At 44.4% G+C, this 14,099-nt stretch overlaps 1 protein-coding gene across 1 annotated transcript in view; it reads left to right on the top strand.

Moving 5' to 3' along the window:
* Positions 1 to 14,099, top strand: part of CHP1 (calcineurin like EF-hand protein 1) — a 49,827-nt gene that overhangs the window by 2,477 nt on the left and 33,251 nt on the right. Inside the window, exon 2 of the mRNA XM_059659386.1 lies at positions 13,846 to 13,918. Within this exon, the coding sequence (XP_059515369.1) occupies positions 13,846 to 13,918 (73 nt within the window). The remainder of the gene's footprint in view (positions 1 to 13,845; positions 13,919 to 14,099) is intronic.

Genomic DNA, 14,099 nt, shown 5'->3' with positions numbered 1-14,099 from the left:
AACGAGTTTTTTGAGATACCAGCTGTCTCTCGGCCAATTTTTTGCATTGAATTGATAGAATAATTTGAGTTAACGAGCACCTTAACGAGCTCGGTCTCGGAACGAATTAAACTCGTAAGTCAAGGCCCCACTGTATTGCTATTTGCCCTTTCTCTATAATAGAAGTGTCAGAGATGAAAGAAAATTAGTAAAATGTATATGTAAATCTTTTTCCTGTCAGAGTCTGGGGCATGCCTCGCGACCCAGAGTCAAGGCCCCGCCCACCAGCGTGCACCTCCAAATCGTGTGAGACCCAGACCCTGCCTGCCTCACCCCCGTCAAGCCCCTCCAGGTTGGGGGCGCAGCCTCAGGTCACCTGGCCCGGAGCCAGGGCAGGGGGGCATGGCCTGAGATCCCCTGTCAAGCCCCACCAGGTGGGGGGCACAGCCTCAGGTCCCCTGCCCTGGCCCAGCCCCATGCAGCCTCAGGTGCCTGCTGATTGCTCGTTGAAGGCTCATTACGGGCCTCTGCTGTAGGTGCAGCCATCTTGTGTTACGGAATACCTGCCTCTGCTGTGGGTGCAGCTGTTTTGTTATGGTGTGAATATGGTCAATTTGCATATTCCCTGTTTATTAGATAGGATGGTACAATTACCCCAATAAGTCTAGTGACACCATACATAGTTATTACAATATTATTGCAGAGTTGATTTTTAAAGCATTAATTTTAGCATAATATAAAAGTTTAGAAGAATAAAAACAGGTATCTGAGAGTGGAGTAAAGAGGTAGAATTTGTCTTTTTTTCACCTGCTTCCTAGTTTGGGGAACTATCAGAAACACTCAAGTGTGAGTGTTTTATTGTTCCCTTTGCCTATAAGAAAATGTATTGTAATTGGGAAAAACTGACTTTATATATATTTTAAATATATTTTTATTGGGTTTTTTTGTGTGTTTTTTTTTGAGAAAGAGAGAGAGAAACGTTGATATGAGAGAGAAACATCTATCAATTGCCTCCTGTACTCACCATGAAAGGGACTGAACCCGAAACCTGGGCGTGTGCCTTGACCAGGAATCAAACTGGCAACCCTTTGGTGCACGGGAAGACATTCAACCACTGAGTCACACCAGCCAGGGCAAAATTGACTTTATTTTTCATATGAAAGCTTTGCATTGCTTTTAAACAATTTTTTCTAAGTGTAAATTGATTAGAATTCATGTATCACTAGTTTAGCCAGTGTTTGAAATTTAATCTAAGTGATTCTAGGGAAGTAATTCTAGGATAGAATTATCTATAAGTCTTAGTTTCATCATCTGTAAATGGGAATAATAATAGTATCTACTTTACAGGGGTATTGTGAGGATTAAACTACTTAGAATAGTGCTTTGTGTATAATAAATACCAGGTAAGTGTTAGTTTGTATTATTTGTAACCACCCTATACAATAAAGCCTAATATGCAAAGTGTCCGATTGTTCATTCGACCAGTCACTATGACATACAGTGACCACCAGGTGGCAGACGCTCCGACCGGTAGGTTAGCTTGCTGCTGGGGTCCGGCTGATTAGGACTAGGCTAGACGGGCCAGACACACCCTGGAGCCCTCCTGTGGTCCCTCCCCGGCCCCCTTTGTGCACCAAGGGACCCTACCGGTGCACAAATGCGTGCACTGGGCCTCTAGTAGATAATAATCATCTTATAGGGAAGATACCATTTGCATATGCTACTTATACAAACCATGTCTAGGACAATGTAATTGGGGAGATGACAGCATTTTATACATTTCCTAATTTCAGGGGGGCATTGGATTAGGAATCAAGTACAAATATTGTTTTCCCAATTCTAAGGAAGTGTAACTTTTAAAGGAGTATTTCTACTCCTTTTAAATCCCAGTGTTTCTAACAGTTTAAAAAGCAGTAATGCCGAAACCGATTTGGCTCAGTGGATAGAGCGTCGGCCTGCGGACTGAAGGGTCCCAGGTTCGATTCCGGTCAAGGGCATGCACCTGGGTTGCGGGCACATCCCCAGTAGGAGATGTGCAGGAGGCAGCTGATCGATGTTTCTTTCCCATCAATATTTCTAACTATCTCTCTCCCTTCCTCTCTGTAAAAAAAATCAATAAAATATGTTTTTTAAAAAAAGCAGTAAGGCCGAAACCGGTTTGGCTCAGTGGATAGAGCGTCGGCCTGCGGACTGAAAGGTCCCAGGTTCGATTCCGGTCAAGGGCATGTACCTGTGTTGCGGGCATATCCCCAGTAGGAGATGTGCAGGAGGCAGCTGATCGATGTTTCTCTCTCATCGATGTTTCTAAATCTCTATCTCTCTCCCTTCCTCTCTGTAAAAAATCAGTAAAATATATTTTTTAAAAAAAAGCAGTAAGAAGCTGGCTGGTGTGGCTCATTGGTTGAGTGTCAACCTATGAACCAGGAGGTCACAGTTCGATTTCCGGTCAGGGTATATGCCTGGGTTGCGGGCTCGATCCCCAGTGTGGGCCATGCAAGAGGCAGCTGATCAATGATTCTCTTTCATCGTTGATGTTTCCATCTCTCTCTCTCTCTCCCCCTCCCTGTCTGAAATCAACAAAAATATATTTAAAACACTTTGTGTTGTCATAAAATTTTTCTATATTATCATTGTTCTTTTACCTTTTTTCACACATTAGCATTCCATAAATTAAAGCTCATTTGAATAAAAGTTGTCATTAGGGGAAAGGCCACAAGTGTCTTGGGAGTTTCTGTAATCTCCACCCTTAGTTCACCTAACCGTAGCAATAATCTGGCTGTGAGTTACTTAAAGCTTTTTTTAAATAGCCATTTAGAATATATGTACTTCTATGTTCATTGCAGCATTATTCACAATAGCCAAAATATGCAACCTGTGTCCATCAATTGAGCAGTGGATAAAAAAAGTTGTGGTACAGCCCTGGCTAATGTTGTTCAGGGGTTAGAGTGTTGGCCTGTGCACCGAAGGGTCTCTGGTTCAATTCCCTGTCAAGGCATGTACATGGGTTGCAAATTCGATCCCCGGCCTTGGTTGGAGCACCTGCAGAGGCACCCAGTCAACATGTCTTTGTCATATCAGTGTTTCTCCCTCTTTCCCCTGCCCTCACTCCCACTCTCTCAAAAAAATCAATGGAAAAAATATCCTCGGGTGAGGATTAACAACAACAAAAAGTGGTGATGGTGGTGGAGGTGGTGGTGGTGGTGGTGGTGGTCTGGTGGTGGTGTGTGTAATGGAATATTACTTGGCCATAAAAACGAACGAAATCTTACCATTTGCTACAGCATGGATGGACCTAGAGGGTATTATGCTGCTAAGTGAAATAAGTCAGAGAAAGACAAATACCATATGATTTCACTTATATGTGGAGTCTAAAGAGCAAAATAAATGAAAAACCAAATAGAAACAGACTCATAGATACAGAGAACAGACTGATGGTAGGGAGCATAATCACTATGCTATACACCTGAAATTAATACTGAATGCTATTGGATGTCAACTGTAAATGAAACAAAATAAAAAGGAAAACCAATTAGATTCAAGTAAGAAAAAAATTGAATTCCAAAATCACTTAAGACAAATTGTGTAAATAAGAAGTAAAACATATTAATACTAAGCATGAATGAATATCACAACACATACATCCTCAAGAAAAAATAGCCATTTAATCTGTTAGAATTAATCTATGCCAACTGAGTGGTAATGAATAGATTGGAATCTTTATTTTTGTGTGTCTGTTAATCCTCACCCAAGGATATTTTTTCATTGATTTTTAGAGTGGAGGGAGAGAGAGAGAGAGAGAAACATCAATGTGAGAGAGACACATTGGTTACCTCCAAGGTCCTGCCCTTGACCAGAATCGAACCCAGGACCCTTGAGTCTGCAGGGCCGATGCTCTATCCACTGAGCCAAACCAGTTAGGGCTCATTTCTTTTTAGTCCCTAACTTCTGATGTGTCATTGGTATGGGGAAAGTGTTGAATGAGTTTAGGCAGTAAGTTGAGGTTTGTGTATGTTTGATGAGTGTAGTGATAGAACTAGTTGCAACAAAGAACACAAGCCTGGCAAAGGCAATTGCTTGAGAATGACTTCTTAGGCTAGAATATAAGTGGAAGTTCAACTTCAGGCTGCAAGATGCTACTACCTCCTAATGCAAGACCCCTTCGTTGTCCTCACCTGTCATGCCATAGTCCCTGAAGGTTCTGTCACTACGGAGACTCTTCTGTCTTCTGACTTTAATAGAAATGGAAATGTAGATGGTATAACTTTAGCACCTGCAGCTGGTTTGGAATTAAGTGATTTGTACACCTCGGTACTTCTCTCCACCCCCAACTTATTATAATGAAAAATTTCAAATATAAAGAAAATAGTATAACGTTCTATATACCTTCCATCTTAATTCAACAGTTGTTAACATTTTACTATATTTGCTTTATCCTATATAATAAAAGTAATAAGCAAATTGACCCTCACTGTCACGCCATCACAAGATGGCTGCACCCACAGAAAAGGTGGGTTTCCCATAACGAGCGATCAGCAGGGACCTGAGGCTGCGTGGCACTGGGTCAGGGCGGGGGACCTGAGGCTGCACCCCCCGCCTGGCAGGGCTTGACCGGGGACCTTTGGCCAGGCAGGTCTGGATCCCACCCAACAGGGGTGGGGCCAGCCAGGTCTGGGTCTCACTCGATTTCAAGGTGCACGTGGGTAGACGGGGCCTTGACTCGGGGTCCCGAGGCATGCCCCAGACTCTAACAGGAGGAAGACTTTCATATACATTTTACTAATTTTCTTTAATCTCTGATACTTCTATTATGGAGAAAGGGCAAATAGCAATATTAACCCTTTGCGGTCCAATTTTATTTTTGGAATTCAAAGTCTGGTCCAAATTAATTTACGGGATTGAATGTTGAACCGGTTTGCAGTGTCGACCTCAGCCTCGACGTTGGACCTGCTCCTGGCGCCTGGTCTGTCGAGTCAGGGTTAAAATATTTCCTCTAATTAATTCCCTTTTAATGTGCATGAATTTTGTGCACTGGGCCACTAGTCTGTTTATATTTTTTGATGAACCAGTTGAAAGTTAGATACCAGAACTCTTCATCCCTAAATACTTCTGCATGAATAGGGATTTTTTTTCTACGTAATCACAATACTATTATCACACCTCAGAAAATTGACAATAATTCTATTATACTACCTACCATTTAATCCATATTCAAATTTTCCCAATTGTAAAAAGGCAATTTGGTGTTCTTTAATGTCTTTTAAGCCTCTTATTTGTTAGCTTCCCCAAGAGAATAGTTCAGCTCTTGTCTTGTCAGGAGGTGCTGATGTTCAGGGGAAATAGGTGTGCAGACTTCAATACCTCAGTCTTTTATCTAAAGCAGCGGTTCTCAACCTGTGGGTCGCAATCCCTTTGGGGGTCGAACGACCCTTTCACAGGGGTCACCTAAATACATCCTGCATATCAGATATTTACATTACTATTCATAACAGTAGCAAAATTACAGTTATGAAGTAGCAGTGAAAATAATTTTATGGTTGGGGGTTACCACAACATGAGGAACTGTATTAAAGGGTTGAGGCATTAGGAAGGTTGAGAACCACTGATCTAAAGCTACTTTTGGTTGCAGTTGTATGCTTTACGTAGGTTATCAGTCTACTCTTCTGCATTAAGATTTAGGACAGGGGTCCTCAAACTTTTTAAACAGGGGGCCAGTTCACTGTCCCTCAGACCATTGGAGGGCCGGACTATAGTTTTAAAAAAAACTATGAACAAACTCCTATGCACACTCCACATATCTTATTTTGAAGTAAAACAATAAAACGGGAACAAATACAGTATTTGTATTTGCATGTGGCCCACGGGCCGTAGTTTGAGGACCCCTGATTTAGGATAAAGGCAGGGGAAAAATAATTTTTTTCTTCCTCTGTTTTTATTTTATTTTTCCCCTCTGCCAATTCCTCCTTAGTGTTTGGCACTTCTTTGAAATGCCTTGCTCCTCTGAGCTTGAGGCAGTGATGATAGAAAGGTTTGGAAGATTAGCAGGGTCTTCTAAGTAATCTTTCAACAATATAAAATAATTATTTGCCCACTTTGCAGAAAAATGTGGGGAGCCGGCATGGCCATGGCATACTCAGCCCCACATTGGGTGCCTTATGTGCCGCGCCAGCTCAGCCAGGTTCGGTGAGCCTGAGAGGGGGTGGTGAAGGATTGAGAAAAGACACACAAGAGAAGAAAGCTGGGTCTGGGTGGGACGGTGTCCTCTCTGATGGAGAGCTAGCGACAGCACCACAGACTACAAGCTGTGTCTTTATTTTATAGCCAGATTCCATGAGGCAAAGTAAAGGCGTGGTCAAGATGTTTACAACATTCTCTTGGGTTTCGATCCTAGTCAATTACATGCACCTGAACTCTATCAAACCTACATCACTCAGACACATCGGACCACGTGTTGGGTCCATAGGTTCAAGCTTACAGCTATAGCTGCTGGCTATAATTGTGCTGGGAGGGCTTTGCACTCCAAGCTGGGACTTGCACGTGGCCATGAGAGGACTGTGCCCTCTCATTAGTCCGAGGCTTGAACCTGTCCAAACACTGTAGCCGCTCTCCACAGAAAAATATAGCTTCATTAAAGACATGTCCATGTGCACAGCTTTTTCTGAGAGTAATTGGCAACTCCTGAGACTTCCTTTGAGTTACCAAGACTTGTGCAAGTTTGGGGTACCTGTCCTGCCTGCTAGTTTAGTGCCTCGTGGTGAGAATAGTTTACTGGAAACTTGTCCTGCCTTCATTTGTGGTAGTTCCAAGACCTTTCTGCTTCTTGAACTTGCTCTGAGCACTATGCCTTGAAGGTTGCTTTATATTCTTGGTTATGGTGGATTTCACACCTAAATTAAAGCTTTAAAATCCTTCCTTCCTTCCTTCCCTCCCCTCTGTTTTTTTCTAATTTCTCCTTCTCCTTTTTCTTCTCCCTCTTCCCACCCCTGTCCTCCTCTTCCTCTCATCCTGATATTCTCTTACTCTTCCTCCTCCTCCTCCTTAGAAAAAGCCCTTTGTAACAATATATTTCACTGAGATGTATTAAATAACATTTGGTTGTATATTTGTCCACTGATTTCCACATAGCCCAGTTTGTCCTGGAAGATAGCAGTTTTGTGGGATACTGGCTACTTATTTACATGTTTTTTTTTTAACATATTGGTAAATTATGAATTCTAGAAGCCATAAACTGATCTTTTAGTCTGAAATATGGGTGTAAGTGCCATAGTGGTACTTACTTAAGGGCATTTTTAAAACCATACTATGAGGTTTCAGTGCCAGTTCTTTTTTGTTGTTGTCAGTTCTCACCCAAGAATATTTTACATTGATTTTAGATAGAATGGGAGGGTGGGAGAGAGAGACATCGTTGTGAGAGAGACATCTCTTGGTTGTCTCCCACATGCACCCAATGGGGGAGGAAGGGGTGGGGACGGCGGGCAGGATTGAACCTGCAACCCTGCCGTTGACCAGCAATCAAACCTGAGACCTTTGGTGCACAGGCCTATGCTCTAACCATTGCTCAAGGGCCAGGGCAAGTGCCCAGTTCTTTCAGATAGTGATCTGTATTAGAAGGATAACTGATGGTTCATTTATTAGTTGAAAGGGTTGGATTAGATGATAACATTGCTTCCCATTTAAAAATTGTACAAATCATTATAATTGCTTGTATATACACATGTGGAATTTGTAGAAGGATTCACAAGTAACTGGTGATAGTGTTTGCCTCTGGCAAGGAAGACTGGGAAACTAAGTAGTTATGGAGACTTTTCAATTTGAATGTTTTCCTTGTTAAAGAAAAGTAACCTGAAATATATAATACTCTACTAAAAAGTGATCCATTGGACTAAATATTATGCAATTATTGAAAAGGACTCCAGCCAAAACCGGTTTGGCTCAGTGGATAGAACATCGGCCTGTGGACTGAAGGGTCCGGGGTTCGATTCCGGTCAAGGGCATGTACCTGGGTTGCAGGCACATCCCCAGTAGGGGATGTGCAGGAGGCAGCTGATCGATGTTTCTCTCTCATCGATGTTTCTAACTCTCTATCTCTCTCCCTTCCTCTCTGTAAAAAATCAATAAAATATATATTTAAAAAAAAGAAAAGGACTCCAAAGCAGTATAGAAAAATTATGAATTAATAAATGAAAAGCTATCAGAACTATGCAAAGTATACAAGTAACTGATGTTAGATAATATATGAAGAAATTAAAAGTGTTGTTGAGATTGTGAACAAATTTGGCTTTCTCAAAAAATCTTTTGGGAAAGTTAGTCATTCATTAACTAATTTTGTTAAACTAAAAGGAACTTGAGTTTTAGAGCAGCCTTTGAGGCCTGAGGCCAATGCTAAGGTAAACTCCTCAGCCTCCTGAAGAATATGGCTGTGGCTGGCAGAGTCAGGAGAAAGGTGGAGATTAACTAGTGCAGCAGTAAAACTGTACCTTCAGGCTCATAATGTAAGGATAATGATAATAACTTGGAGAGCTTACCATGTGCCAGACACTTTGCCAAGTACTTGCATGGACTCCGTTAATTCTGTTGTAGGCGGCTGGAATAGCACTGGGTGTTAGACCCATGGGCGTCAAACTGGACCTGGATTCAGCAACCTCGGTACTTGGGTTCTGGCTAGGAAAGGATTCAGAGCCAAGACCTAAACTGTAAGAGAACATTTATTTGGTAAATTACAGCAGTAGAAGAAGTAATTCCTAGAAGAAATGTGCTTAGGAAACAAGTTACAGAGGTTAAAGGAAGGGCCCTTGGAACTTGGTAGTGAGGAAGGTAATGGTAATGCACCTGGGGGCTAGAAAAGGGGAAGGGAAAAGGCTGTGCATGTTCCCAGGAGGGAAAGTGTGCTAGGTCCTCTGTGCCTCTGTCCTAAGGGTTTTTTTGTTTTTGTTTTTTAAATATATATTTTATTGATTTTTTACAGAGAGGAAGGGAGAGAGATAGAGAGTTAGAAACATCGATGGGAGAGAAACATCGATCAGCCGCCTCCTGCACATCTCCCACTGGGGATGTGCCCGCAACCCAGGTACATGCCCTTGACCGGAATCGAACCTGGGACCTTTCAGTCCGCAGGCCGACGCTCTATCCACTGAGCCAAACCGGTTTCGGCTGTCCTAAGTGTTTTAAGGGTGGAAATGTTAGCGGAGGTCCCAGGAGAAGATCTCAATAGAATATTCAGCAGTTTTCCAGGTGTGTCCTTTCAGGTTTGTGGTCTCTACTGATTGATTGGCTGGCACCAGGGCAGGGGTAATTATTCACTGATGTTGGTCCTGTGGTCAGCTGTGGCTGGTTTGGTTGCTCTTCTAGGCCCTAGAGCTGAAATACAACTAAAGCCTAGATGTTATCTCTAGGGAGGAAAGGTCACCCTGGTGGCAAGGTCCCACCCTATATTTTGTCCTTTGCTATGCACTGAGAGCCTTCCACTCTGATGACCTTTTGTACCTAGCCCAATGTCCTCGCTCTGCTCATGTCTGTCTAACTGCCTACCATAGTTCACTCCACAGCCCTGTTCACGCACCCCTCACTGGTAAGCTTTGGTGCCATGAATGGAATCATTCTGTCAACCTGCTCCTCCCAGGAGTGTACTGTTTACACCGAGCTGTTCACAACTGCCTGGTTGGCAGAAAGGTCCACAATGCTTCCTCAGTGCCTGAAATCCCACTGGCTTTGCCCTGGCTGGGGGTAGGTAATTCTGCGTCCTCTGCTCTCCTTAGTGAACAGAACAGAGCCCAGTTTGGGGATGAAACCTGATGCTGAAGCATTTACAGCTACACCTAGTGTGTCCTCCCAGCCTAGCTTTGGACCACTCACTTCCTGCTTCTCCTGCTGTGCCCCTGTTTACTTTTGTCCTATTGTTCCTAAAACTGCAAGTAAATTTTTGTTTCTAGAGCAGGGGTGAGGAGGACAACATCAGAACTCTTTCAGCCTCTCCATTAAAACCTGGAAAAGAGCCTGGGACAAAGTCCACACTTGCCACACCCTCTTTGGCTGTTGTCTTTTCTCTTTTGATAACTTTTTTCCCTTCTACCTCCAGTCTGCCAGGAGACTATTTCCTAGAAATTCCTTTTTATCATTTTTTTTATTATCTCATTTTACTTGTCAGTTTATGCCTGGGTTATTCCCAAATGAGGAGCAAAATAGGTTCTTTGTAAATGTCAGCTGATGATAACATGCCAATTTTACAAATTGCCTAATTTGTTTTCTTGGAGCCCATTCTTTTAAAACTGGACAACCAATGGGTCTGGGCTATCTGTCACTACTTGAGCCAATTAAAGAGACAGGGTTATCCTATCTAATAATAGACAAACATGGTAATTAACTGTACCTCCAACACGCTTCCCATTGGCTAATCAGGGCGATATGCAAATTAACTGCCAACCAAGATGGTGGCCGGCAGCCAGGCAGCTGAAGTGAACAGGAGGCTTGCTTGCTCCAGTGATGCAGGAAGCCAAGGTTCCCCGCCTGCCGCTGCCAGCCTCTGAGCTGCACTCTAAGAAACAATGTTGCAATTATAGAAGCTAAACAAACCCAAGAAACTTGCTTTCAGCCAGCCGGGCCTCAGAGCTGGAGTTGCAACAGTGTTTCAATTATAGAAGCCAAACAAACTCAGATACCTGCTTTCAGCAGCGGAGGTCTCAGAGCTGGAGCCGAGCCTCAGAGCTAAAGCTGGCTCTCAGTTCCAGTGACAGCCATAGAAGGTAAATAAATCCTAGAATAAAAAAAAGGAGAGGTTGGGAGCTTCAGTCGCCCACCAGCCTGAAAACGGCCCTAAGCCCCTCACCCAGACTGGCCAGGCACCCCAGTGGGGACCCCCACCCTGAAGGGGGTGTGACCAGCTGCAAACAGCCATCATCCTGATCCAGGACACCCTTCAGGGCAAACCAGCCGGCCCCCACCCGTGCACCAGGCCTCTATCCTATATAGTAAAAGGGTAATATGCAAACTGACACTAACAGCAGAACGACTGAGAATCACTGGTCACTATGACACACACTGACCACCATGGGGCAGACACTCAATGCAGGAGCTGCCCTATGGTGGTCAGGGTGCTCTCACATGGGAGGAGCTCTGCTCAGCCACAAGCTAGGCTGATGGCTGCCAGTACAGTGGTGGTGGTGGGAGCCTCTCCTGCCTTCTCAGCAGCGCTAAGGATGTCCGACTGCAGTTTAGGCCTGCTCCCCGCTTGCAAGTGGACATCCCCCGAGGGCTGCCGGGCTGCCAGAGGGATGTCTGATTGCGATCTTAGGCCCAATCCCCCGGGGAGCGGGCCTAAGCCAGCAGGTGATCATCCCCTGAGGGTCCCAGACTGCGAGAGGGCATAGGCCAGGCTGAAGGACCCCTCCCCTCCCCCCCAAGTGCACAAATTTTTGTGCACTGGGCCTCTAGTCTCTATATAAAAGCCTAAGCGTGCAGACGACTGGCCGGTAGCTATGACGTGCACTGACCACCAGGGGGTAGATGCTCAACACAGGAGCTGCCCCCTGGTGGTCAGTGTGCTCCCACAGCCAGCCTCCTGTGGTCCCTCCCCTCTGGCCGGACAACCTCCCTCAGTCCCTCCCCCTGGCTAGCCAACCTCCTGCGGTCTCTACTCCTGACTGGCCGGCCCCAATCAGCCCCGATCACCGGCCAGGCTGAGGGACCCCATCCATGCATGAATTCGTGCACTGGGACTCTGGTATCATATGAGCGTTTATTCCAATAATGTCAGCAGTATGGGAGAGCAGCAGGTAGGTCATCCATGAAAATCTGCTCTGACACCCCCCGCCCCCAAGCCAGCTGCTTATATTGGGTAGGGCAAAGATTACATGGGGAAGTAGTCAAAAGGAATAAGAATGGGTATGCACCCTGGTCAGCATAGCTCAGTGGTTGAGAATCTACCTATGAACCAGGAGGTCATAGTTCGATTCCTGGTGAGGGCACATGCTTGGATTGTGGGCTCGATCCCCAGTGTGGGGCATGCAGGAGGCAGCTGATAGATAATTCTCATCATTGATGTTTCTCTCCCTCTCCCTTCTCTGAAATTAATAAAAATATATTTTAAAAAAAAGAATGAGTATGCAAAATGGGTATTATTATAGGCATGGGGAAGTAGGCTGTTCGGGCTGGGGAGGGACTTTTTGTTTGAGCAACTAGGCCAGGTCAAGGTTAACAGAGCAAGATCAATATTTCTTATAACTATAGCTAGTCCCCAATATTCTATTTCTGCCCCTAACACCTGTACTGGGAACTCAGTAGAAATCATGCAATCACAGAAAAGAGCTGATCCAAGGCATGGTGTTCTTTTACTGAGGGAAATGGTAAAGCCACTAATGCTTGGTGCAGGGGTGAACCACATTTTAAAGATAAAATCTGTTTGCCCTGGCCAATGTTGCTTATTGGTTATGTTTTAGGTGGTAGGAATGGCACCATGTGTCTGATTGGTGGGGGTCAGACTGGACCTGGGTTCAGCAACCTTGGTACTGGGGCTCTGGTTAGGAAAGAATTCAGAGCCAAGACCCAAACTGTAAGAGAACATTTATTTGGTAAGTTACAGAGGTAGAAGAAGTCATTCCTAAAGAAATGGGCTTAGAAAACAAGTTATAGAGGTAAAGGAAGGGTCCTTGGAACTTGGGCGTGAGGAAGCTAATGGTAAAGTGCCTGGGGAGGGGGAAGGGAAAAGGAAGGGAAAAGCAGGGTTGTGCTCCCTGGAGGAAGAGTGCTCTGGACTGGGTCCTCGATCCTAAGGGTGTTAAGGGCGGAGATTTTAGGAGAGGTCCCAGGAAATCTCAAAGTATTCAGCAGTTTTCCAGGTGTGTCCTTTCAGGTTTGTGGTCTCCACTGATTGATTGGCCGGCACCAGGGCAGGGGTAATTATTCAATGCTGTTGTTCCTTTGGTCAGCTGTGGCTAGTTTTGTTGCTTATCTGGGCCTGGAGCTGAAATACAACTGAAACCTAGATGTTATCTCTAGGGAGGAAAGGTCAGGGGGTCCAAACCTCTTGACCAGCAATATGCTAGGGGAGAAAAAGCCACCCTGGGGACAAGGTCCTATCCTACACTTGATTGTCCATTGCTAGGCACCTGGGGCTTTCCATCCTGGTGACCTTCTGTACCTGGCCCCTTGTCCTTGCTCTGCTCATGGCTAACTGCCTATAGCAGTTAGAGCATCGGCCTTTGCACTGAAGGGTCTTGGGTTCCATTTCTGGTCTGGGGCAAGTTAGATCCCTGCCTTCATCTGAGTGAGGGAGGGCAACCAACCAGACAATGAATCTCTCTCACATCAATGTTTCTCTCTCCCTCCCTTCCACTCTCTCTAAAAATCAATGGGAAAAATATCCTCAGGTGAGGATTAACAAAAAATAAAATCAGTTTGAGTGCCCAGTCTTAAATTCACTACAAGTTCCCTACCCAACCGTGCCAGCCTGAAACCTCAAACTGATGAATAAGTATGTGCTTTTAATCAAAGTATGCATTTTCATAGCCTCTAACTTAGGGGACTGAAAGGAAAATTTCACAATTTCCTTTTCAACTAAAATTGGTTTTGTGTTAAGTCTTAACTACCTGACATTTAACACATAGTTTTAATTAAGCATAGACTTCATTCCCTAGTCTATTTTGATTGCTCTTGATTTAGTTTGCATACTAATTCCTTTCATTTTTTTAGCTGTTAAATTTCCTCCTTTGACACTCTAGAGATGAGTTAGAGTTGAGACATCTCCCCATTCTGCTCACTTTGAAGCATTCAGTGGTGAGCTCAGATCAAAGGGTCAGCTGGCTTCCAAAGGGCCACAGGGATGCTGTTTGAGTGGAGGGCAACTTCTCCAACTGGGACTAATTTTGTGTTCCTTAGTTTCCCACAGTCAGATCACCCGCCTCTACAGCCGGTTCACCAGCCTGGACAAAGGCGAGAATGGGACTCTCAGGTAGGCAGTTCCTTTCTTTATTTTCTGGCAATGTCTGAATAAATGCTTTTATCCCAAGGGCAAACATGATAGGCATCTAGCATACAGAGCAGGGACCATTTCTTCAGTTGTCTTTGAGCATCATTGATCCAAAAGGGAGTTAAATAAGCAGAACACCAGCATTACATTTATCACTAGGTGC

The sequence above is a fragment of the Myotis daubentonii genome, chromosome 1 (genome assembly GCF_963259705.1).
Source record: "Myotis daubentonii chromosome 1, mMyoDau2.1, whole genome shotgun sequence".
NCBI lineage: Eukaryota > Metazoa > Chordata > Mammalia > Chiroptera > Vespertilionidae > Myotis > Myotis daubentonii.
Note: the sequence above shows the minus strand (reverse complement) of the source record. Positions and strands in the feature narration are given on the sequence as shown.